Source organism: Oncorhynchus mykiss, chromosome 24 (assembly GCF_057628025.1).
Source record: "Oncorhynchus mykiss isolate SJ-2025 chromosome 24, ASM5762802v1, whole genome shotgun sequence".
NCBI lineage: Eukaryota > Metazoa > Chordata > Actinopteri > Salmoniformes > Salmonidae > Oncorhynchus > Oncorhynchus mykiss.
In genome coordinates this window covers 1,367,525-1,390,423 of record NC_143045.1, presented here as the reverse complement: position 1 = coordinate 1,390,423, position 22,899 = coordinate 1,367,525, and the positions used below count along the sequence as shown (strand labels likewise).

The window sequence follows — 22,899 nt, the reverse complement described above, 5'->3', positions numbered from 1 at the left end:
CAGTTGATATCAGTAAGAAGGGCTTTATAAATAAATTTGATATGATTTGATTACCTGGCAACAGCTCTGGTGGACATTCCTGCAGTCAGCATGCCAATTGCACGCTCCCTCATCTTGAGATATCTGTGGCATTGTGTTGTGACAGTACTGCACATTTTAGTGGCCTTTTATTGTTCCCAACTTAAGGTGCACCTGTGTAATGATCATGCTGTTTAATCAGCTTCTTGATATACCACACCTGTCAGGTGGATGGATTATAATGGCAAAGGAGAAATGCTCACTATCAGGGACATAAAAAAAATTGTGCATAACATTTGAGAAAAATAAGATTTTTGTACATATGGAACATTTCTGGGATCTTTTATTTCAGCTCATGAAACATGGGACCAACACTTTATATGTTGCTTTTATATTTTCACTCAGTGTAGTTTATCAAACGTTGTAACGGTTTTCTTGATGAGAAGGAGAGTCAGACCAAAATGCGGCGTGTCTATTGCAATCCATGTTTAATGAAGTAACACACTAAACACAAACACTACCAAAACAATAAACTTAACGAAAACCGAAACAGCCTATACTTGTGTAACCTAACAAAGAACAATGACACTAAGGACAATCACCCACGACAAACTCAAAGAATATGGCTGCCTAAATATGGTTCCCAATCAGAGACAACGATAAACACCTGCCTCTGATTGAGAACCACTTCAGACAGCCATAGACTTAGCTAGAACACCCCACTAGCTACAATCCCCATACATACACACCACATACAAAAACCCATGCCACACCCTGGCCTGACCAAATAAATAAAGATAAACACAAAATACTTTGACCAGGGTGTGACAAACGTTGTCAAGCCAAAGGAGTTTGCATAGCATAAAAATACTGGCACTCGAGCTATGCTTTTGCCTCTTTTTCGTGGTAAAGTTTGTTTACAGTAAATCATTTGTAGTGACAAATGGTGATGGCTTGGCCATCCGTCATCACGACAGCAAAACCTGGGGCAGGGTTAATTACTGGTGTTATGAAAAGGGAAAATTGGGCAAAGAAACAAGATCAGGATTGTATCCCAATGGTACCCTATTCCCTTTACAGTGCACCACTTTTGACTTGGGCACATAGGGCTCTGCAGTCAATGTATGCAACAATAACAGAAATAGGCCTACATCTATGTTTGTTTTTTATGTACACACACACACACATACACATTTCTGTGTCAATATGTTGCGTTTGTTCTGCTTTTACCACATTGTATGTCCAGCATTTGGATACCAAGATAGGCCTGCCTTGTTTTCTGATTAGCTGAGGTTGCGTATTCAAAGTCAAACGCGCATCATCAAACAGAAAGGTGATGCCGAAACAGTTAGAGAACAAAATAAAGGCTCTTGAGGCCGACACTGCTAAATGTGTGAAATGAATCAACTTATTTGTGAAAAGTTCTGGTACTACTGGTCCGAGTGCTGTGTCTGTGTCTCTGAGAAATTACAGATCAGCTGCTGCGGTGCAGTCTGGGAAGGAAGAAAACAGAGTAGGACACACTCACGCACACTGACATATTAGGCCAGTTAGGCCTAATATTTTGGCTGTATATTGCAATTAGGTAAGGGGGATAATTTAGACACTAGGCTACATGCAATATGGCCTAACAGCTCATTAGATTTAAGCAATAAGGCCCGAAGAGGTGGGGTACATGGCCAATATACCACGGCTAAGGGCTGTTCTTAAGTACGACGTAACGCAGAGTGCCTGGACACAGCCCTTAGCCGTGGTATATTGGCCATATATCACAACCCCCTGAGGTGCCTTATTGCTATCATAAACAGGTTACCAACATAATTTGAGCAGTAAAAATAAATGTTTTGTAAGACCCGTGGTATATGGTCTGACATACCACGGTTGTCAGCCAATCAGCATTATGGCTTGACCCACCCAGTTTATAATGGCTTTTGTAACAATGTAGCCATCTACTTGATATGTATACAGTGCTTTTCACTAAACACAAGTCATCATGTATTACAATAAAGGTCAATTTGGGGACTCTTTGTCTATTTGAATTGTTTCATCAATGTTTATTAGCTTCTATATCTCAGTAGCTATAGCCCAGTGTGTGGGTATATGAGCTGGAGTAACAAGTGACTCTGGTGTCGGATTACATTGCATAGCCAATGCATTGAAGGCTGTGAAGTCCTGCCTATCTCCCGCTTATTTCATTCGCTGAAAAGCCTGTCACTTCTTGACAGAAAAATACGAAAACCGTGTGTGAAACGAAGCACAACACTGGAAATCTATCCGCATCCACATAAACTAGTCCCGGCATCGTTCTTTGACAAACACAGAAGGTTGCATGTTGAATTCAATAGAAGAAAACAGCCAAAACTTTAAGGAACTGGCAGTCCCTCTCTATCCTTCTATCTATGTTTTCTTCTATTACATTATATCTAGCCTAATATTTAAACACTTAGCTAAGTGGGCAGGGGGAAACACTTGACCAGCACTAATTTGAAATATGTAGTTAGGCTGTTATGAGATATTATAATAGCCAATGGTCATCTTTAAGGGATTTATTCTGTGATTTTCTTCTCTGTCTAATACACAGTACCAGTCAAAAGTTTGGACACACCTACTCAGTCAAGGGTTTTTCTTTATGTTTGCCATTTTCTACATTGCAGAATAAAAGTGAGACATCAAAACTATTAAATAACACATATGGTATCATGTAGTAACCAAAAAAGTGAATGCCAAGAGTGTGCAAAGCTGTCATCAAGGCAAAGGGTGAGTACTTTGAAGAATCTCAAATATAAATATATTTTGATTTGGTTACTACATGATACCATATGTGTTATTTCATAGTTTTGATGTCTTCACTATTATTCTGCAATGTAGAAAATAGTAAACATAAAGAAAAAGCCTTGAATGAGTAGGTGTGTCCAAACTTTTGACTGGTACTGTATGTTTTTATTCATTCACAACTAGGATGGATAACACTTTATTTTAAGGGTCCGTAATAAACCATTTATAAGGCATTTATAGACTGTGTGTTCTCTGATTAATAAACCATATATATACTAATTGTTAGTAAAGTATTTTTGCAGTCCCTAATCCAAAGTGAGTGCTATTTATAATTGAGGCTTTATATATGCAAATACATTATATGTGTTTTTGCTTTAGGTTGGTTGTTATTAGTTGCACTTACTGTTGTGACCAGTGGCACCTGTCTCAATGGCAGAGCACACTTAAAGGCTACTAGAGGTAGAAGAAGTAGAAGGAAAGGGCCTCAAGAAATTAAATAATCAACAATAACTAAAATTGCCTTGACAATGTTTATTAAATTTCAAATCTGTCCTCTCCTTTTTAGACCTGTCTAATTCAGGACAGAAGTTCCCTATGAGCTTTCTGTACGTCCACAGATTTATTCTGCTCCCACTTCACGCTTATCTCCAACTCCTGAATTTTTCTTATCAAGTGCTCATGCTCAGCTTTCCTCTCTCCTTCCATTCTCAATCAGAGACAACTAACGACACCTGCCTCTGATTGAGAATCATACCAGGATATACAACATAGAAAAACAAACAGACTGCCCACCCCAACTCACGCCCTGACCATACTAAAACAAAGACAAAACAAAGGAACTAAGGTCAGAACGTGACACAGTTGTGCAAATTCCAATCACATTTCTTAAAGCTGTTTTAACCAGGAAATTGGTATCCAGTTTTATCATCTGATTACGGTGCCTTCAGAAAATAGTCATAACCCTTGATTTATTCCTCATTTTGTTGTTTTACAGTCGGATTTTAAAATTGCTCAAATATTTATTTTCTCACCCATCTACACACAATACCACAGAATGTGACTGGCAAAACCGATGTTGTATGTGGAGGATGAGGGCTGCAGTTGGTATCTCAGATAGGGGGGAGTGGGGTCTAAGAGGGTTTTATGAATAAGCATCAACCAGTGTCTCTTGAAACGGGTATACAGAGATGACCAGTTTACAGAAGAGTATAGAGTGCAGTAATGTGTCCTATAAGGAGCATGGTGGCAAATCTGATGGTCGAATGGTAAAGAACATCTAGCCGCTCGAGAGCAGCCTTAACTGCTGATCTTTTCGTTAGGTCTCCGTCTCAGGCCGGTGCTGATGGTGGACGATTACACCCAGCAACGGTCAACAAAGAATGTTTAATGCTTAAAACCAGCAAATCAAATTGTTTGGAGACAGACTTGGTGGAGACAACTGAGCACTGAAGGTGTTCCTTGGTGGAGATTGCCACTCCACCAACTTTCGGAGATATGTCTTGCTGAAAAAGGTTATAACCAGAAAGGTTAAGATCAGTGTTCAAAACAGTCTTTCTTAACCACGTCTCAGTAATGACCAACACATCTGGATTGGAGCTGTGAACCCACACTTCCAAATGATCTATTTTAGGTATTAAGCTTCTAGTGTTAACGTGCAGAAAACCCAGGCTTTTATGAGAGCAGAAATCAGTGAAACAGATATCAGAGCACAAGTCAGAATTGAGGCTAGCAACAGTAGATGGGCCAGGGTGTACATGCACATTTCCAGATATCATCAGCAGTAATACAATCAGGGCACAGGAGAGGACAGGGAGAAATCTGCAGTGTTGATTTTTTATGACATTTGAATGTGCATCAGATGGCAACAAGATCATATTGTACAGCAATTTCATCAGGTAACATGAATACACAGCCGGCGAGAGGTGGTTAGAATAGGATGGGAGGCCAAGAGTCCATTTAACCAATAGAGAGTCAGAGTCCCTAGTGTGGGGAAGAAAACATAGTCTGTCCCAAGGTTGGGCTAACAAGCAAGTTCATAATCAACAAAGCACGCAGGAGTCACGAGGCAAATACCATAAAGCACAACAAAAAATATAACAACTTGTATTGATACACCATCCAAAGTGTAATTAATAACTTCACTATGCTCAAAGGGATATTCAAAGTCTGATTTTTAAATGTTTTACTGTTCTTTGTGGTTGAATCTGTTTGAATCTGTTTTTGAAATTCACCTCTCGACTAAGGGTCATTGCAGATCATTGTATGTGTGTGGTACAGAGATGAAGTAGTCAATCAAAAATCATGTTAAACACTGTTATTTCACACAAGAAAGGGGTTGAATACTTATTAACTTATGACATTTCAGCTTTTCATTTTTAAAATAATTTGTAAACATTTCTAAAAACATAAATCCACTTTGACATCATTGGGTATTGTGTGTAGGCCAGTGACACAAAATCTCAATTTAATAAATGTTCAATTCTGTCTGTAACACAACAAAATGTGGAAGAAGTCAAGGGGTCTGAATAGTTTCTAAAGGCACCCTATCTTATAGGCATAAACCTACATGTAATAGCCTAGCTCATTACAGCATTGTAATTCAACTCAGCATTGTTTAGGCTATCCTACCTTTTCTTCCTTCCTCCAATATTTGAGCTGCATGGCTGAAAAACAAATGAAATGTATGTTTTAAATTAAATGGTTATGCTGAATTTTTTTATTAAATAGATGATGCGTTTACTGCGCTATCCTACCATTTTACTTTGGATTGCACAAAAATTGCTTTGGAGCGTTTGTGTGTCATCATCCCACTGGGAATCGGTTTGATTATTTGATTTGTTATCAACTCAAATTAATTCAATATGAATTGTTGGTTGCAAGTCCAATAGCCTAAGTTAAAATAACGTGGAGGCAGCTTCAGCTTGTGTCCATGATGTTGCCAACATTCTAGAATATCTGATACCATAGTGGTAGTAAGATTAGAAACCCCCCATATTGACCTGTCGGTCTGTTTCAAGGAAAATTGTTGCCTACAACAAAAAACAATCCTTTACAAGTGGCGTGTATTCATGAATGCCAAGGGAAGCCAGGCTTCCCCAAAAAAATGTACCAAGAAAAAAAAAAGAATTTTCCTTAAATTGACAAGAGGCTGAATGTATCTCACCAGAGAAAGCATTCCAGCGAGCGAAACAACGCTGTCTCTACATGTAGGCCGTCAATCTGATGCTGTCTGGTCCAAACGAGTTGCCGCCAGTAGAATTGAATGGAATGCAAGGGAAGCCAACGAGAATTTGGCCTCCCTTGAGAAAAAAATGCCAATCAGCATTGAGCTAAACTGAGCGAATTCAAAAAGTGTCAAGGTCCTTGCAAACCTCCAAAAATTGTCAAGGGAAGCCAGCGTCACTCCTATCAAAAAGCATTGAGACCACTAGCATACATCATTGACAGAAACAACTTAAATTGTTGTGTCTCCTTGTGTTGTTGTTGTCCTCCGGTGGCTAGCTAGCTACCTAAAGTTGGCCCTTTTCTAAATTACCCATGGATGAAGATAGATATTTGGTTTTACTTAAATTCTCCATACTGATCAATGATTATAAAGGCGATTCTGATCCAGCCATTAATTCATACATTTTAGTGCCCCTGGCCTGAGAGGATGGGATATCAATATGTAGCTAGTAGAATTCTTATCGTCTCGGCCTTTAGGCCCATATATCACGGTCGCAAGGCATATGAATTAACAGGTTATAGAGCAAACAACGCAATTATCACACCAAATAGGTTGTAATATGGCTTTTTTTCGGGCTCACCTGTGATTTTACCTACGCACACAGCTACTGTCTCCCATATGTTAATGGCTGGGACAATGCAATTAAAGATCCGTGCACCTTTCTCACGTTGGATGAGAAAATAGCCTATATACTGAACAAAAAATATAAACGCAACATTCAACTATTTTACTGAGTTACAGTTAGTATAAAGAAATCAGTCAATTTAAATAAATCAATTAGACCAAAGGAGGCCGAAATGCAAAAATAATATAATTAACTTAATCAATGCTCATAAGAATACAAAAACGGAAAGTGCAAGGTGCTGATAAAAAATAAACTTGAGCATACTTTCGGCCTTATGCCTTCTTGAAGTCATGTAGCAGATAGTTAATTAGATCCTGGCGAATAGGGAGTCAACGCATAAGAATATATAAAAGAGTATTAAAAAAACGAAGATTCACGTCATATATAATTAGGGAAGAGACAACAGTCTGGGCTACATAGCAATATCAGAAGCAGTAGATATGAAATACTTGAGTAGCCTAAAAAGGTCGGGAGGCGACTTTTTAAACTATTAATGAACGTGAGTGATAACCATGTATTTTTTGTTCCATATTTATTATCACAATGGGACCCAACCAATCTGTGACAACCAACCTGTTGTGAGCGATATCACATGAGCATGTGTCTACTTTGCTGTGCACGTGCTGCAATGTGTAAACGTGTAATGTTTCGTTTGGTTCTGGTGGCTGCAGTCTCTCTGGTAACAGATAAATGAACCTGATGTCATCCGACCTAAACCCATCAAAACCTATAGTAGCCTAATAGAACCTTCTCGTCCATTTATGACACCTTTTTATTGAGGCGTTTCATTAAATAAAAGAGAGCAACTATAATGTGTCTGCAGGTTGTTTTTTCACCCTATATTAATAGTTGATATTTGTTGACTATTAGTAATGAATATTATAGGTGTTGTGGGTGGTGGGAAGGAGATACACATAATTTGCCCCAGGGTACAATTGTAATCTGCCTCATGATCAGATTCACACAATGGTCTAGCCTACCTTTAATTCAAGACAACAGGTTATTATAGTTTACCTGCTTTGCTGAAATGTTCGGACCAAGGATTTCACCTCCTTGTCCATTGTTCATTCCGCAGCATGCTTTTCCTGAAACACGACACCCCGCGCCAATTAATAAAACATTGCTGATGGCTGATCACCCGAGCCCTTTCGGCTGTATAAGTGGTGAAAGGCGACATAATCGTCTTTGCACAAGATCTAGATTGAGATTGAGAGACTCCGACAGAGACTGGCAGAGAGCTAGTACAGGCAGCATGTTAAAACCGCAGCAAAGCGAGCTCCTCTTGCACGAGTCTCGGTTGTATGGGAAGCCGTGGTTCTGGCAGCGGAATTCCAGCACCATGGAGAGCAGCCGGAGCCTCGCACAGGTGATCATGGAGATGCGCAACGAAATCAAGAAGCTCGAGACCGAGAACAGTGTGCTAAGGGGGGAAATCGGTCAGCCGACGATTGGGACTGACCAAGGGGAACCGAATCCGTATTCACCGGCAGGACAGCCCAGGACCGGGGCTGACGACAACCCATCCCACATGAACCTGAGACGAAATGCGTCCGCGCCCGCACTCGAGCGGCAATACAAGGGTAAAGTCGCACTATTAAGCTATTAAGTTGTAACGGCATTTTTTCGTTTTTAGCAGCAAGGTAAAGCAAACAATTGTAATATATCAACATTGTTTGAAATTGGGCTATTTAAAGCTAGGCCTAGTTTGAACAAAATAATCTGATCAATTTGGTTTATTGGTTTCACAGAGAACATTGTAATGACTGTCCGGAGATACTCAATCGCCTCCAACATGCCAAGTGTGATCAGGAAGAGTGAGAGCGAAGATAGGGTGTCGAAGAATAGAGATGTTGCGAAAGGAAGTAACTCAAGTTGGGGTCGACTTCACGAGGAAGTCCACGGAAGGGCCCCATCCGTCTTCGGGAATTCCACACGAGACGAGTTCAGCACCACTGCAAAGAAGTTAACCAACAGGTTATTTCTCCAAGAATATGTGCACAAAAACAGGTGAGTGGTCCAGTGGGCCTTCTCATCCAACCTCACCAGAACTTTTAGATAACCAAATTTAAAACTAAATGTAGAATATCGCTTAGGTTGCTATTAATTCCCTCTTATTTTGCAGGACCAAAGTAAAGACGGTCACATTTCTTCTGCCCGTGGATAACATCTACACCAACCGACCAGTTCTGGCCAACCATCTGACAGATCTGGATGCGATTGCGGAGACGGATTCGTAAAGTGAAGATGGATGGCGACAGGTGGCGGGACAATATTTAATCTATAGCCCATAAATATGTGAAGAGCAGGGAGTTAGGTCTACATAAATGGGCCTGTCACACAAACAGTATCTAGGGCAGAGTGTCAGCTACATGGTTTTTTAGGTCAGCCAGAAGATTGATTTTATCGCACCTGACCAGAACTCCACACACGGAGACTCCGGTTACAGGTGTTGTTTCCATACGGCCGAGGTGATCAAACGCCCGGTCGTCAGTGATGAGCCGCCAGCCCTCCCTCTGTTGCAACACCATCACAACACTCCCTCCACGGATCAGATGTCCGGGCCTGCAGCCCATCGTGTCAATCGGAACCTTGAGAACGCTGCAGGTGACGATCGTTTTAGTGACAGTATAGTCTCTTTTTTTCCAGAGCACTGGGCATGCAGCCTCTTGGTGAATTTCAGGGTCATCACTTGTCTTTCTTAACTATGTAATGTAGGGTGGCTTTGAGAAAAAAAAATTGGAATATCAATATTTTGCATTGGGTCAAGACAGAGAGAACACTAATTCATTAGAACCAGGGTGTTCCTTATTACAGATTTTATTTTATTCTCTCAAAATTAATATGGTCCCTTCTTTACCTTGGTAGTCATGTACAGTAAATGAAGTAAATTAATTCCCAGCGCAAGTTATTTTATCTGCTTTGGTTCTGCTGAAAGGAAAAGTAGGCCTATATCATACAGTATATAATTTGTAAATAGTCAATAAGTACTTCATTATTTTGTCTAACTTTAAATATGTTGTCTTTATTAAATATTACAGTCTTATTATAAATGTTAAGGTTTGTTCATTCTTTTTCTAGATATAATATTTACACACACGATTGACTTTTTCATAATATAAAATTATATCTTATTGCTTGGGTGTTTTAATATTTTATGCTTAAAAATAGTCTTCAACCGTTTAAAAAAATAATAATAGGAGGCTACATTTATTTTTTAACGCATTAAAACTTCATAGACAATATAATATTGGCACAGGACTGTCAAATACCTTATCAGGAAATACAAATTATATGTATGTAAATGGACAACCTTAGTATGTCTATCACTCATATATACAGTACGAGTCAAAAGTTTGGACACACCTACTCATTCAAAGGTTTTCTTTATTTTTACTATTTTCTACACGGTATAATAATAGTGAAGACATCAAACTATGAAATTACACATATGGAATCATGTAGTAACCAAAAAAGTGTTAAACAAATCAAAATATATTTTAGATTCTTCAAAGTAGCCACCCTTATAGTATTGCATTTTTTTTTGCCAAATCAGCTACTTCTAATTGAAGTATTCGAAAGTATTTTCAAATAACTTCCTAGAAATAGGGGCTCCCGAGTGGCGCAGCGGTCTAAGGGACTAAACAGTCCTGGGTTCAAATGCAATGATTTGAATATTTGTGTATTTTAATATTTTTCAAAGACATGCCATGTGTATTTCCAGTATTTCCATATTAATTCCAATCCAACCCTGCAGTCTGGTAGCTCTGGTCCCATCACACAATGACAACGAGTTACCTATGCACACAATTATAAAAAATTGTCCACCTTTATTTAACCAGGTAGGCCAGTTGAGAACAAGTTCTCATTTACAACTGCAACCTGGCCAAGATAAAGCAAAGCAATGTGACACAAACAACAACACAGAGTTACATGTGGGATAAACAAGCGTACAGTCAAGAACACAATAGAAACATCTGTATACAGTGTGTGCAAATGAAGTAAGGAGGTAAGGCAATAAATAGGCCAATACTGGCAAAGTCATTACAATTTAGCAATTTACACTGGAGTGATATATGTGCAGATGAGGATGTGCAAGTAGAAATACTGGTGTGCAAAAGATCAGAAAAACATAAACAAATATGGGGATGAGGTAGGTAGTTTGTTGGATGGGCTATTTACAGATGGGCTGTGAGCAGCTGCAGCGATTGGTAAACTGCTTTGACAGCTGACGCTTAAAGTTAGCGAGGGTGATATGTCTCCAACTTCAGTGATTTTTGCAATTCGTTCCAGTCATTGGCAGCAGAGAACTGGAAGGAAAGGCGGCCAAAGGAGGTGTTGGCTTTGGGGATGACCAGTGAAATATACCTGCTGGAGCACGTGCTACAGGTGGTTGTTGCTATGGTGACCAGTGAGCTGAGATAAGGCGGCACTTTACATAGCAAAGACTTATAGATGACCTGGAGCCAGTGGGTTTGGCCACGAATATGTAGCGAGGACCAGCCAACGAGAGCATACAGGTAGCAGTGGTGGGTAGTATATGGGGCTTTGGTGACAAAACGGATGGCACTGTGATAAGACTGCATCCAATTTGCTGAGTAGAGTGTTGGAGGCTATTTTGTAAATGACATCGCCGAAGTCAAGGACCGGGAGGATGGTCAGTTTTACGAGGGTATGTTTGGCAGCATGAGTGAAGAAGGCTTTGTTGCGAAATAGGAATCCAATTCTAGATTTAACTTTGGATTGGAGATGCTTAATGTGAGTCTGGAAGGAGAGTATGTGAATATGTGGACAACTATAAATGTGAATATGTGGACAATGATAAATACCTAGGTGTCTAGCCAGAAAAGTCAGAACCGTCCAGAGTAGTGACGCTAGTCGGGTGGGCAGGTGCGGTCAGCAATCGGTTGAAGAGCATGCATTTAGTTTTACTAGCATTTAAGAACAGTTGGAGGCCACGGAAGGAGTGTAATATGGCGTTGAATCTCATTTGGAGGTTTGTTAACACGGTGTCCAAAGAAGGGCCAGGTGTATACAGAATGGTGTCGTCTGCGTAGATTTGGATCAAATAATCACCTGCAGCAAGAGCAACATCATTGACATATACAGAGAAAAGAGTCGTCCCGAGAATTGAACCCTGTGGCACCCCCATAGAGACTGCCAGAGGTCCGGACAACAGGCCCTCTGATTTGACACACAACTATATCTGAGAAGATGTTTGCGAACCAGGCGAGGCTGTCATTAGAGAAACCAAGGCTGTTGAGTCTGCCAATAAGAATACGGTGATTGACAGAGTCGAAGGTCTTGGACAGGTCGATGAAGATGGCTGCACAGTAATGTCTTTTATTGATGGTGGTTATGATATCGTTTAGGACCTTGAGTGTGGCTGAGGTGCACCCGTGACCAGCTCGGAAACCAGATTGCAGTGGGCAGCAATGATGAAACAGGGAGCCGTTCGGTAGTAGATTCCTATGCAAGGCCTGCGGGAGACACGGCGTTCAGGAAGCTATAGCAGGTCGGGGCTAGCAGATAGATCAACACCAACATCCACGACACAGAGGTTGGTTGAGAGCACATCGGCCGAATAACTTCATAAATTACATCAGCAGATGTAATTGGTGTACTTCGTTTGCTAGACGGGACATGGGCCTAGCCCGAGGCTAGCTGGTGGATGCTCCTGGACAAGGGCGTTAGCCACAATAGCCACTCGGTAGCAACTAGCTAGCTGCGAAGATCCGGTGTAATAGCCCAGAGCTTGCAGCAGGAATCTGGTGATGTAGTGGAGGAAAAAAGCAGTCCGATATGCTCAGGGCTGATATCGTGCTGTGCAGACTGGCAGGTATTATCCAGGCTATCCGGGCTAAAGCGGCTGGAGTCCGAGCTAAAGATAAAGACCGCTAGCAGTGGCTAACAATGACTAAAAAGCTAGTAGCTTATTAACTTGCTAGCTGATGATGGAGGTTCCAGTTATAAGGTCTAAAAAGTAGCAGATTCGTACCACATTGGGTGAGGCGGGTTGCAAGAAGGTATATTTAATTCGAAAATGGAAAAAAGAGATTGAAATATAATGAAATGTATACAAAAAAATAAAGAAAAACATGGGAAGGAAACAAACACGTCTTACTGCTCCGCCATCTTGGTTCATAGTGCCCTGGACCAGAGGTACAAGTCTGGTTACAGTTGACTTCTATATATCACATAGATAGCAGTGCTCCAGGGGAGAGATCACATAAAATGAAACATTAGCAAGATGACCATAGACACTGTAATTTCAATATTCATAAAACACTGTAGTCTCAGAGTATAGGCTCATCAGCAGAGATAGTCCAATTTAATTGAATGTCCTATATTCCAGCAGTTGTGATCCAATTGAATGGGTGGGTCACTTAAGCTCAGTTTATACCTGGTGCTAACATGCGTCCTTTGCCTGATCTTGTTCACATTCGAATTGTGCCCACCTTTTTAGACAGGTGTAGACGATTAGAATATGTATTGTGATCTCATGTTCCTGACAACCTCTGGAGGTAGTTAGGGAAGCATTGTGTCTGAATATCTTAGGCTGATCTGGACAGTAAAACTTGTTAAATCATCATTATCCCTCCCTCTAAAATCATTGACAGTTGGCACCATTGACTTATCAATATGTGTCTTAAATTATTGTATTGCATACATGGAGGTACCAGGAAATCTGGTCACAAGGATAAGAGACACATTTTAATATTTAATAGCAACAGCTAAAATGTGGGCACAATCAGAATGATGACAAGATCAGGATCAAGGACGTATGTGTTAGCAACAGGTATAAACGGGGCTACAGTGACTAGTCTGGATAGTACTACAACAGCTCAGAGGACCACACAGAAACTGGTCCGGATGTGTTTGGTGGAATGAGGAGCCTCAGCCTCTATGGGAGTGGGACTCTGGGACAAGGTTGCTCTGGTCAGCTGGTGATCTGGTTTGGGGAGACCTCCCTCCACTGACTTGTTGTCACTGTGGAGACTGCCGTAGCTCTCTGAGTCCCGAGGTTTTCCTGTGAAACACACACAGTGAGTCACCACTGCAGGTAGAGTGGAAGGCAATGGAGGTAACGAATAGGAGAAATGTAAAAGAAATGGAGGAGCAGTCTTTTACCTGTGACTTAAAGATCATCTTAGAATAAGATAAAGAATACAAGATACTACGAATATAATACTTAAATAAAATGTACATATTAAAGAATATCATTCAATAAAAAGAAAAAAAGAACGAATTATCGAATAAAAGAAAGAGGAGGAGGCACCTTTGAGGCTCTTGGCTCTGACTTGTGGCTGGGGTTCAGTGAGCTGGACTGAGGGCGGCGGGTCGGCCAGGCTGTCTCCATACTCCATGGGCACTACAGGATTCCTGTCCTCACTCTGCACCCTCTGGATGGCTGTGGGATTATAGATTACAACAAAAAGGTCTAGCTTTAGAGTGAGGCATTAACAATATACCACAGCCATGAAAGGGAAGCTAGAATGGGGTTAGTGTTTGTCTCTGTGGTGATTATGACTAAATGCGCCATAAATATCGGGGAACAGAAAACCTGTTGAGATAATGCACACTGAGGCTGAGCTACCTCAAATTAGACACACAAATAGGGTGCAACAAGGTTAGACACACATCTAAGACATTTTCTCAGGTGTACTATATATTTATAAAGGTGTGTATTTTTAGTAGTTGAGAGGCAGACAGACAGGAGAACCTTGTTTACCAGGTCTGTACAGGGCTGCCTCTGTGTTGCAGTCCCGTGCCGACTGTACAGACGCACGGCCCGAGTCGGCCTCCTTAACTGAACGGCCCATGATCTCGTGCTCCGTGGCGGTCAGGTTCCCTTCCAGGAAGTAGGTGGACATCCTGCCCTTCCCCTTCACATCGATCTCTCCTCGCTCCTGGATCATGAAGCCCTTGTCTTTCAGAACCCTGGAGGAGGAAGACATATAAAAACAAAGCCTTCGTCCCAAATGGAACCCTTTCCCTTATATAGTGCACTACTTTTGAACAGAGCCCTATGGGCTCAACCAACCAAGCACTCAATTAATAAATCAATAAATCAGTCCATCATCCAACAAATCATCAAGCACTTTTGACAACATTTGATGTAAAAAGGGCTTTCTAAATAAATTGCTGGCTTGCTTTCTTGATCGATTGCTTGATTGATTTAATTTCCTGCAGTTCAGTCATGTGACATGAGCTGAGGTCTTACAGGTAAACACTGGGGCTGAGGTGGATCTTGTTGGGGAGGCCATGGCTCTCCATGCGAGACGCCGTGTTTACTGTGTCTCCGAACAGGCAGTACCGAGGCATCTTCTCCCCCACCACACCAGCTAGAACTGGCCCGCTGTGTACACCCACACGGATCTACAGCAGAGAGGTATTGTTTGTTTTTTAAATATATTTTGTGGGATATTTTTACTTTATTGAGACAGAAATAGGTGGAAATGAGCATTGACTAGTGGAAGGAGTCTTATCCACAATGGGGGTTGACCTTTATGTGCTGCTGGCGGCTGTGTTGCCCAATAGACCAGCCTCAGACACAGAGAGAGGTATTGTATTGTGATAATAAACTAGCAGGAGAACTGAGAAAGATCAGCTCAAAAAGAAAAACAAGGGCATGGAAATTACAACCCTTTGGATTTGGATCAATAGAATAGAGATGTTACAAAAATATTGTGAAAAATCTATCCAGCATTCAAACACACCAGCCATCTGTGGGTCTCACCTGGATAGGCCCCCCTGTGATGGGGTTGATGACCTCCCTAGCTGCTATGACCATGCCCAGGGCGAAGTTGGCCACCCTCTCAGCATGACTGGACACTGGGATGGGCACGCCACCTACCACCATGTAGGCATCACCTATGGTCTCCACCTGATGCAGACACAACCACAGGCAGATTGATTTCGATGAGTTAAGTACTGGAATGGCTATTCCAGGCTGCCTGGTCTAGATTAATGAATAGATGGATATGTAGAATAATTCGCAAGATGTTTCAATCATGAATGATAAATGTTTAGCCTATCTGACAAATGTAATATTTTGTTACCTTGTAAACTGTGTGTACTGTGGTGAGCCGGTCGAACTTGAGGTACATGGAGTTAAGCATGTTGACGATCTGGATGGGCTCACACTCCGAGCAGATGTTGGTAAAGGTGACCACATCACTGAAGAGGATGGTGCACTCCTTGAACTCTCCTTTAGAGCAAACATAACCACAACCACCACCGACCATATGGCCATTTCCATTAATATACCACTGTTTCAGTCCTTTTACAATGTCGAGAACAATAGTGAAAACTAGTTATTCTGCTTAATACTTATCCACATGTAGCTGACCTGTTGCTTCATATCAATAAATGTTGTGTGTGCGCATGTGTGTGTACTGTTCATGCATGAGTTTGTCTGTTTGCATCTCTGTATGTCTGTCTGTCTTTGTCTGTCTGTTTTTATCTCTGTATGTCTGTCTGTCTGTCTTTCTAGCTGTTTGTGTCCGTCTGTCTGCGCCTATGTTTGTTTGTCTGTCTGTCGGTGTACTGTGCTTCAAAGACAGATGTGTCTGGGAGCCGCTGGCTGTGTCGTGGTGCTGTTTCAATCTGTAATTCATGCCTTCATTAAATATGTAATACACTGCAGCAAGGCAGGGAAATATCCTTCAAAAATCCCCCCAATTCCACTCTGTACATCTCTACTGTCTGTTGTGTGTCAGAGCAAGGGAGGCATAGGCTACTGTGTACAGGTTTTGGCAAAGGAGTGTTTGGCCCTACTAGGGCATTTCACACACCACCAATCCTCTCACCAATTATTTTCTCACCAATTATCTTTTTTACTCTCATCTTCTCTACTTTCTTCCCTTCTGTCCCTTCCTCACCTTTTCTCCCCTACTCTCCTCTCCCCACATCTCCTCTCTACTTATTCCCTCTCCCCACCTCTCCTTTCCTCTTCTCTCCTCAACTCGCTTCTCTGCATCTTTCCTTTCCTCTATTCTACTCTCCCCATCTCTCCTCTCCCTGTGTCATTCACCTGCTTCCACTCTCTTCCCCTCCTTCAGCTGGTTGGCCACATGTTTGGGCAGCATGGCGTACAGCAGGTTCTCCGTCTTGGTCCTCTCCTCCTCCAGATGCTGGGACAGGTGTCGGAGCTCCTCCTTCTTCCTCTCCAGCTGGTTGGAGAGCTCCATCTCGGCCAGCCGCTGCTGGTTGAGCAGGATGAGGTCCCGCGTGACGTCGTGAGGGGCGATATCAGAGATGTGCATGCTCCGCTCCTCCAGCTCGTGGAGGCTCCGCAGCAAAGGGGAGGCCTGGTACAGCATGCACTGCAGAGACTCCATCCACAACATCTGACCTGGGAACAGGGGAGTGAGGGGTGGAGATAAAGAGAGAGGTGAAATTAAATGGAGGGGGGATGTGTGTGTTTCTGTTAAATGGTTATGGTGGGATAGGTTGCATAAGTGGCATGACTCAATAACAAATAATCATTCATGTATTTCTTCCTTCTATTATCCATCCATGCATTCATCCATCCAGTTTTTCATTACTTCATCTGTTCATTCATCCGTTCATTCATTAATTCCACCTCTGAGCTCCAGCATGGGTCTATCCCTCCAGGCCTCAGGCATCATGTCCCGTCGCGTCTGCAGGACAAAGTGGCTGTTGATGAACTTCCTGATGCTGGAGATGGTGAAGGTGACCTCGGGGTGGACGATACTGAAGTACTGATCCAGGTGAATGCTCATGGTCTGCAGCCCGGGGACGATCTTCTGGACGTTCACCCCCGCCTGTCTCACCATCAGCTGCAGGGGTTGGACCAGAGAGCAGAGATTCAGGCTGGGTCCCAAATGTCACCCTATTCCCTATATACTGACTGCAGTGCACTACTTTTAACGAGGGTCAATAGGACTCTGGTCAAAAGCATTGCACTTCAGCAGCCTTACTCCAGGTATTAAGATTACAATTCATATCTACATAAAGGGCCCGTTTCTGGACACATTTTAAGCCCAGTCCTGGACTAAGAAGCACTTCTAATTGAGATTCCTCATTGAGAATGCTTTTTAGACTAGGCCTAATCTGTGTCCGGGAAACCATCCCAGTGATTATCTGGCATTACTAAACCACGCTGTAAAAAGTGGGACGGCACTGTTGTTCATCTGAAGTGCTTTTTCTGATTGACATGATCCAAAATTGAGCTTTGGTTCAATCAACCTATTCTATTCAATTTGTATGAATCAAATAAAGAATTTGAAAGATCATGTGATGTTTTTAATTGAATGAAAGCTTATAAATTGCTTTCAACACCACATAGCGGTAGGCTGCCACCGCTACATTGCACCCATCAGAAGATTTGGAAGCATGGCCTACAGGGGACGTGGCTTTCAGTTTGTTATTGTTGGCCACCTGTGAGAGTGAATGTCATTCCATATAATGTGTTGTTGTTTTTTTATGATTATATGTTCACTGCCAGCACTGAATCTTAAAGCGAAATAAAATAAAAAAAATGTACTTCATATTCATCATCTCCAGCAACACCCCAACATCAACATACCTATGTGAAAATGGCACATTTCTATGTTTTGAAGTAAAAAAGATAGAAGAAGGTAAGTGTTTCCAATGACATCATCAACCAATTAGTAGACAATTAACAGGCAATAAGTAGGCAATGCCTCCTCATGATTGGTTAAAATCCCATGATGCACACCAATGACGTTATTGGAACACTTAACTTCCTATGTCTTTTTTTACTACAAACTATAAAAACGTGCCGTTTTCACATGTTGGGGTGGTGCTGGAGATGATGAATATGAAGTTGAACAATTTTGACACTTCTCTTTCTATGATATCTCTGTAAGTACTGTGACTCTAAAGAGCCTGGAAATGATTCAATTGATGAGACGGTCACCATTTGGTTACAATATTGGTAACCAGTTCATGTGAAATTCTTATGGAAAGAAAGCATTTGGAGTCATTATTTCACGTAATGGAACCAACTTAATATATTGATTAACAGGAAACTGATTTAATTGCTTGTAACCCAAGAAATTTGGATAGGTAACTCCAAAGTGAAAAACCAACTTGGTACAACATGAAAAATGGGGTGTAGCCATTTAGTTTTGTATTTATGTTATCTATTCGGCTTAACCAATGGGGAAAAGTTTGTAACAGTTGGCACTGAATGATATATTTGGTTTCAACAAATGTCAATTTTTTTCAATTGAGAAAAACAAACAAATTTACTAACACATTTTTTTTTTAGGTATATAAATTTACAGTGCATGTACTCAATACCAAGAGGGAATCTGGGAGATAATACTTTTGTACCTCCTTGTCGAACACTATATGGAAGGGAAAGGCATTGCAAAATGTCTTCAGGTCGATGCAAAGGTTCTTCGGGTAGACTGGCTCAAATCCTCTCAAGAGTTTGCCTATGATTGAAGTAAACATCTATTAATGATAGTAAGGATATCAAGATTAGAGATATCTTGACAAGCAAGATGGAATAGACAGGCTTTATCGATATCTGAGGTGGACTGAGCCAATCCATTAGAAAAGGAATGATGAGATGTTTGGTCTTTACCCTTCCCAAGCTGGACCAACCCCCTCACAGTCTCCCAGTGGTTCCGACACATGGAAAATCCCTGAGATTGGAGTTTCCTCTGCAATGATTTCTGTATGTCCTGATAGATGGGGTGAGGGACACATTGGAGGAAATTCGTGTTATGGTTAAATTGCATAAAATGGTTAACTTTTAAACCATATGGAAAATTGGCTGTGTTGGGTTGGGTTATTGAGATAGTTTTGGGACAATTCTTTGGAGATCCTCAGAGATGGCATCTGCTTGTTTCTGTAGCCTATGTATGCATTGCAAATATCACCCTATTACCTATGAGCCCTGGTCAAAAGTGGTGTACTATCAAGAGAATAGGGTGCCATTTAGGATGCAAGCCAATGATTTGTGGGTCATCTGTTGTCCTGACCCGGATTTTACCTCCTTGTTTGGGTTCCAGTGCATTGCGTTGCGCCTGGGGCCTTTTGGCAAACATGGCGGTGTCTGTGAGAGCTTGTTACTGCACATTACATTCGAAAATGTCGGTTTCTGAGTGACAAGGAATACTACATGCTCCTTCTTTCCTGTCCTCTCTAGTTCCTCTATTTGGTTGACGATTTCCATCGTTATCTCGCTGTTGAAGAAGTCTTTTGCTACAGCTTCAATGATACCTGTGGAAATGGGAAACAGTCGTTTCACTTTTACGCACAAAGCCCCTACTTTTACGCACGCTAAAATCTCACGATATTGAGTGTATTAAGTTGTTTAACACATTTGTACTTAACGTCAATAATTTAATCTATCAGCATTCAGCATAATTACCGGGTACAATTTGGCATAGGCCTCGGCGGTCGGAGTAATAGTGGAGAAACATCGTGCCGTCACCGTTCCTCTCCGCTCGAAATGATGGCGCGTTCATCTCCTGCAAGCATATTTCCAAATCATCTGACACTGTTTTTTTCTGTCCAAAATATGACGTGTGTCCATTGTCCACTATTTATAGATTGATTATCACATATATACCTATATCAATAGAGTAGGCTATAATAGAGTAGGCTACACACACACACACACACACACACACACACACACACATTATACCTTGTAAGAAAGGGCAAGGTAGCTGTGCAGTGCATCCAGATTCTCGATAAACTCGAACAGGTTCCCTCCCAGAGTCCGTAACATGTGGTCGTATCCAGATCGTTTACAAAAGTCAAAAAAGTATTCCCCAAATTGTCTCAACACCACCTCTGGTTTAACATCTTCGAATAGAAAATAAAGTAGGCCTAATGAATATATAGGTTAATACCAACATGTACGCCTTTACGTAAAACATCACATAAAACACATTTTGTTCTATCATGTAATATTTATAATATGTATTTGTATCATCATCTTGAGTCATGTATTTTGCCTGTCAGCAATAGAGTTTCGATTCCATTTCAAATCAAGCCATGCAGTGCAAGAAATTCACTATTCTAAAATGATTCCTAATTTTTTGTAGCTATTTCTCAATCCATGACTTGAATTATAATTCATAATCTGGAAGTAACCGTGATTGGCATGGAAATGTACGCTTTTATAACACCTCTCAGAATATATATATTAGCTCCAGATCGTTACTGGTCCAGAGCTACATTGATATGACATTATTCATCAAATAATGATAAATTAGCCTACCAAGTAGCTTGCAGGCCGCAGCCACCAGTTGCATGGTGATGTCGTCTTTGTACACTTCATATGTCAAGAATGTATCTTGAACCCCGGCCTCATCTCTGCATATAATTATGATGATGAGATCATTTCAGCAGGTTACACCTCCCATTGATGACCAATAAACAGAAAGCAGTGAATTAATCCATCAATTAGCTAGCATATAGGTCCACGCTGAGGGGCCGTGCTCAATGCTAGCCTTTAACGCCACCTTCTGGAATTACGCAACATATTATTACAATTAATCAATTATCAAGAGATATTCACGTTGTCTAATATGATAGTGTTAATTAATAACATTGTTACCTGAGCTGCATCCATGTCTCCTCGCCAAACTTGTCAACAACCAGCGACTTCAAACAGGTATTGATAAATCCATACTGCAGAGAGAACATTGCAAATTTAGCAGCATTTTTTATTTTGATGCCATTCATAAAATATAGGCTATATTTATATAGGTAAGAGTGACATAGCCTATTGAATCGTCCATGTAGCCTAATAAGACTAATGAGTAAGTCTACAGGCTGGAAACACATTGAGTCATGATTTTCGAACAGTTCAGTCCAGTAACCTATACAACATATGCTTGCCTATACTGTAACATATCAGTTTAGACTATCTATCACTATGAGTTAATTTATGGGTCGACACACACAACTTACCATCTCTTTTGGTTTGGATTCTGCCGACACTTTGTTTAAAAACCTTAATTCCCTTGCACGAACACGACCCCAAGTTGACCACATACTCTAACGCACAACATTATCTCCGTCGACAGCCTGCCTGAATATATTTAATTAAAGTGATATGCCTAGGCCTATATCCTGTATATACACAAAAGCTTCAGCTCCTTATTCCGTCACTTCTGCCGCTGCGCATCGAACAGTGACTGAAGAAAGCCGTTCACCCATCTCCAGCTGTTCGCGGGAGCGTTGGTGCGCGAGGCGGTACAGATGAGTGTCAAAGGCGCTGTTCAGGCGATAGATGTGCTGATCTCAACTCCGTACACGCAGTGGCATCTAGGTGCAAAAGTTCTAATTCGCATTAGGCTACCAATGTGACGTTCAACAAATGGTTTAGATGAAATATTTGAAATAAAACGACTAATTTATTTATTTAACAGGGACAATATTATTAATTAACATTTCTGTAAATGTGATGGATTTAGCCAGTTGGCTAGTTTTAATCTGTAGTCCCTAGGCAGATAGATGAAAACATTTAGCATCACACGCTTTTCACACAAAAATGCAATAATAATTATAATAACAAATAGTAATTGTTAAAAAAATCTATGAATACAAACAACCAAATACACTGAACAAAAATATAAAACAAAACATGCAAAAATGTCAAAGATTTTACTGAGTTACAGTTCATATAAGGAAATCAGTCAATTGAAATAAATTCATTAGGACATAATCTATGGATTTCACATGACTGTGAATACACATATGCATTGTTCACAGATACCTTAAAAAAAGGTAGGGGCGTGGATCAGAAAACCATTCAGTATCTGGTAAGACCACCATTTGCTTCATGCAGCGTGACACGTCTCCTTCACATAGAGTTGTTCAGGCTGTTGATTGTGTCCTCTGGAATGTTGTCCCAATCCTCTTAAATGGCTGCGCGAAGTTGCTGGATATTGACGGGAACTGGAACAGACTGTCGTACTCGTCGATCCAGAGCATCAGAAACATGCTCAATGGTTGACATGTCTGGTGACTATGCAGGCCATGGAAGAACTGGGAAATGTTCCGCTTCCAGAAATTGTGTACAGATCCTTGCGACATGGGGTTGTGCATTATCTTGCTGAAACATGAAGTGATGCCGGAAGATGAATGGCACGACAATGGGCCTCAGGATCTCATCACGGTATCTCTGTGCATTCAAATTGCCATCGATAAAATGGAATTGTATTCGTTGTCCGTAGCTTATGCCTGCCCATTCCATAACCCCACCACCACCATGGGGCACTCTGTTCACAACGTTGAC

General features: G+C 41.2%; 2 protein-coding genes across 2 annotated transcripts; one reads left to right on the top strand and one right to left on the bottom strand.

Annotated features, from left to right (window-relative positions):
* The first annotated feature begins 7,671 nt into the window (after positions 1-7,671).
* On the top strand, positions 7,672-9,688 carry LOC110503522 (uncharacterized). Its single transcript, XM_021581877.3, has 3 exons — positions 7,672-8,224; positions 8,393-8,651; positions 8,767-9,688. Exons 1-3 carry the CDS (start codon positions 7,672-7,674, stop codon positions 8,879-8,881), a joined length of 927 nt encoding a protein of 308 aa, XP_021437552.3. The 3' UTR covers positions 8,882-9,688.
* Positions 9,689-10,440: 752 nt separating this feature from the next.
* Positions 10,441-21,798, bottom strand: LOC110503521 (putative guanylate cyclase soluble subunit beta-2). Its single transcript, XM_090218080.1, has 16 exons — positions 21,570-21,798; positions 21,214-21,287; positions 20,875-20,969; positions 20,296-20,456; positions 20,017-20,116; positions 19,636-19,865; positions 19,225-19,324; positions 18,969-19,072; positions 17,230-17,446; positions 16,678-16,998; positions 15,704-15,852; positions 15,382-15,528; positions 14,866-15,020; positions 14,365-14,582; positions 13,921-14,052; positions 10,441-13,671 (listed from the first exon to the last, which is right to left on the bottom strand). Exons 1-16 carry the CDS (start codon positions 21,651-21,653, stop codon positions 13,487-13,489), a joined length of 2,472 nt encoding a protein of 823 aa, XP_090074206.1. The 5' UTR covers positions 21,654-21,798; the 3' UTR covers positions 10,441-13,486.
* Positions 21,799-22,899: the final 1,101 nt, after the last annotated feature.

Coding starts and splice junctions, on each gene's coding strand:
- LOC110503522 (XM_021581877.3), top strand. CDS start 7,672: ATGTTCGGACCAAGGATTTCACCTCCTTGTCCATTGTTCATTCCGCAG. Junction 8,225..8,392: donor ACTCGAGCGGCAATACAAGG/GTAAAGTCGCAC, acceptor TTGGTTTCACAG/AGAACATTGTAATGACTGTC. Junction 8,652..8,766: donor GAATATGTGCACAAAAACAG/GTGAGTGGTCCA, acceptor CTTATTTTGCAG/GACCAAAGTAAAGACGGTCA.
- LOC110503521 (XM_090218080.1), bottom strand. CDS start 21,653: ATGTGGTCAACTTGGGGTCGTGTTCGTGCAAGGGAATTAAGGTTTTTA. Junction 19,073..19,224: donor GTTGGTCCAGCTTGGGAAGG/GTAAAGACCAAA, acceptor CTTCAATCATAG/GCAAACTCTTGAGAGGATTT. Junction 14,053..14,364: donor GTACAGACCTGGTAAACAAG/GTTCTCCTGTCT, acceptor ATAATCCCACAG/CCATCCAGAGGGTGCAGAGT.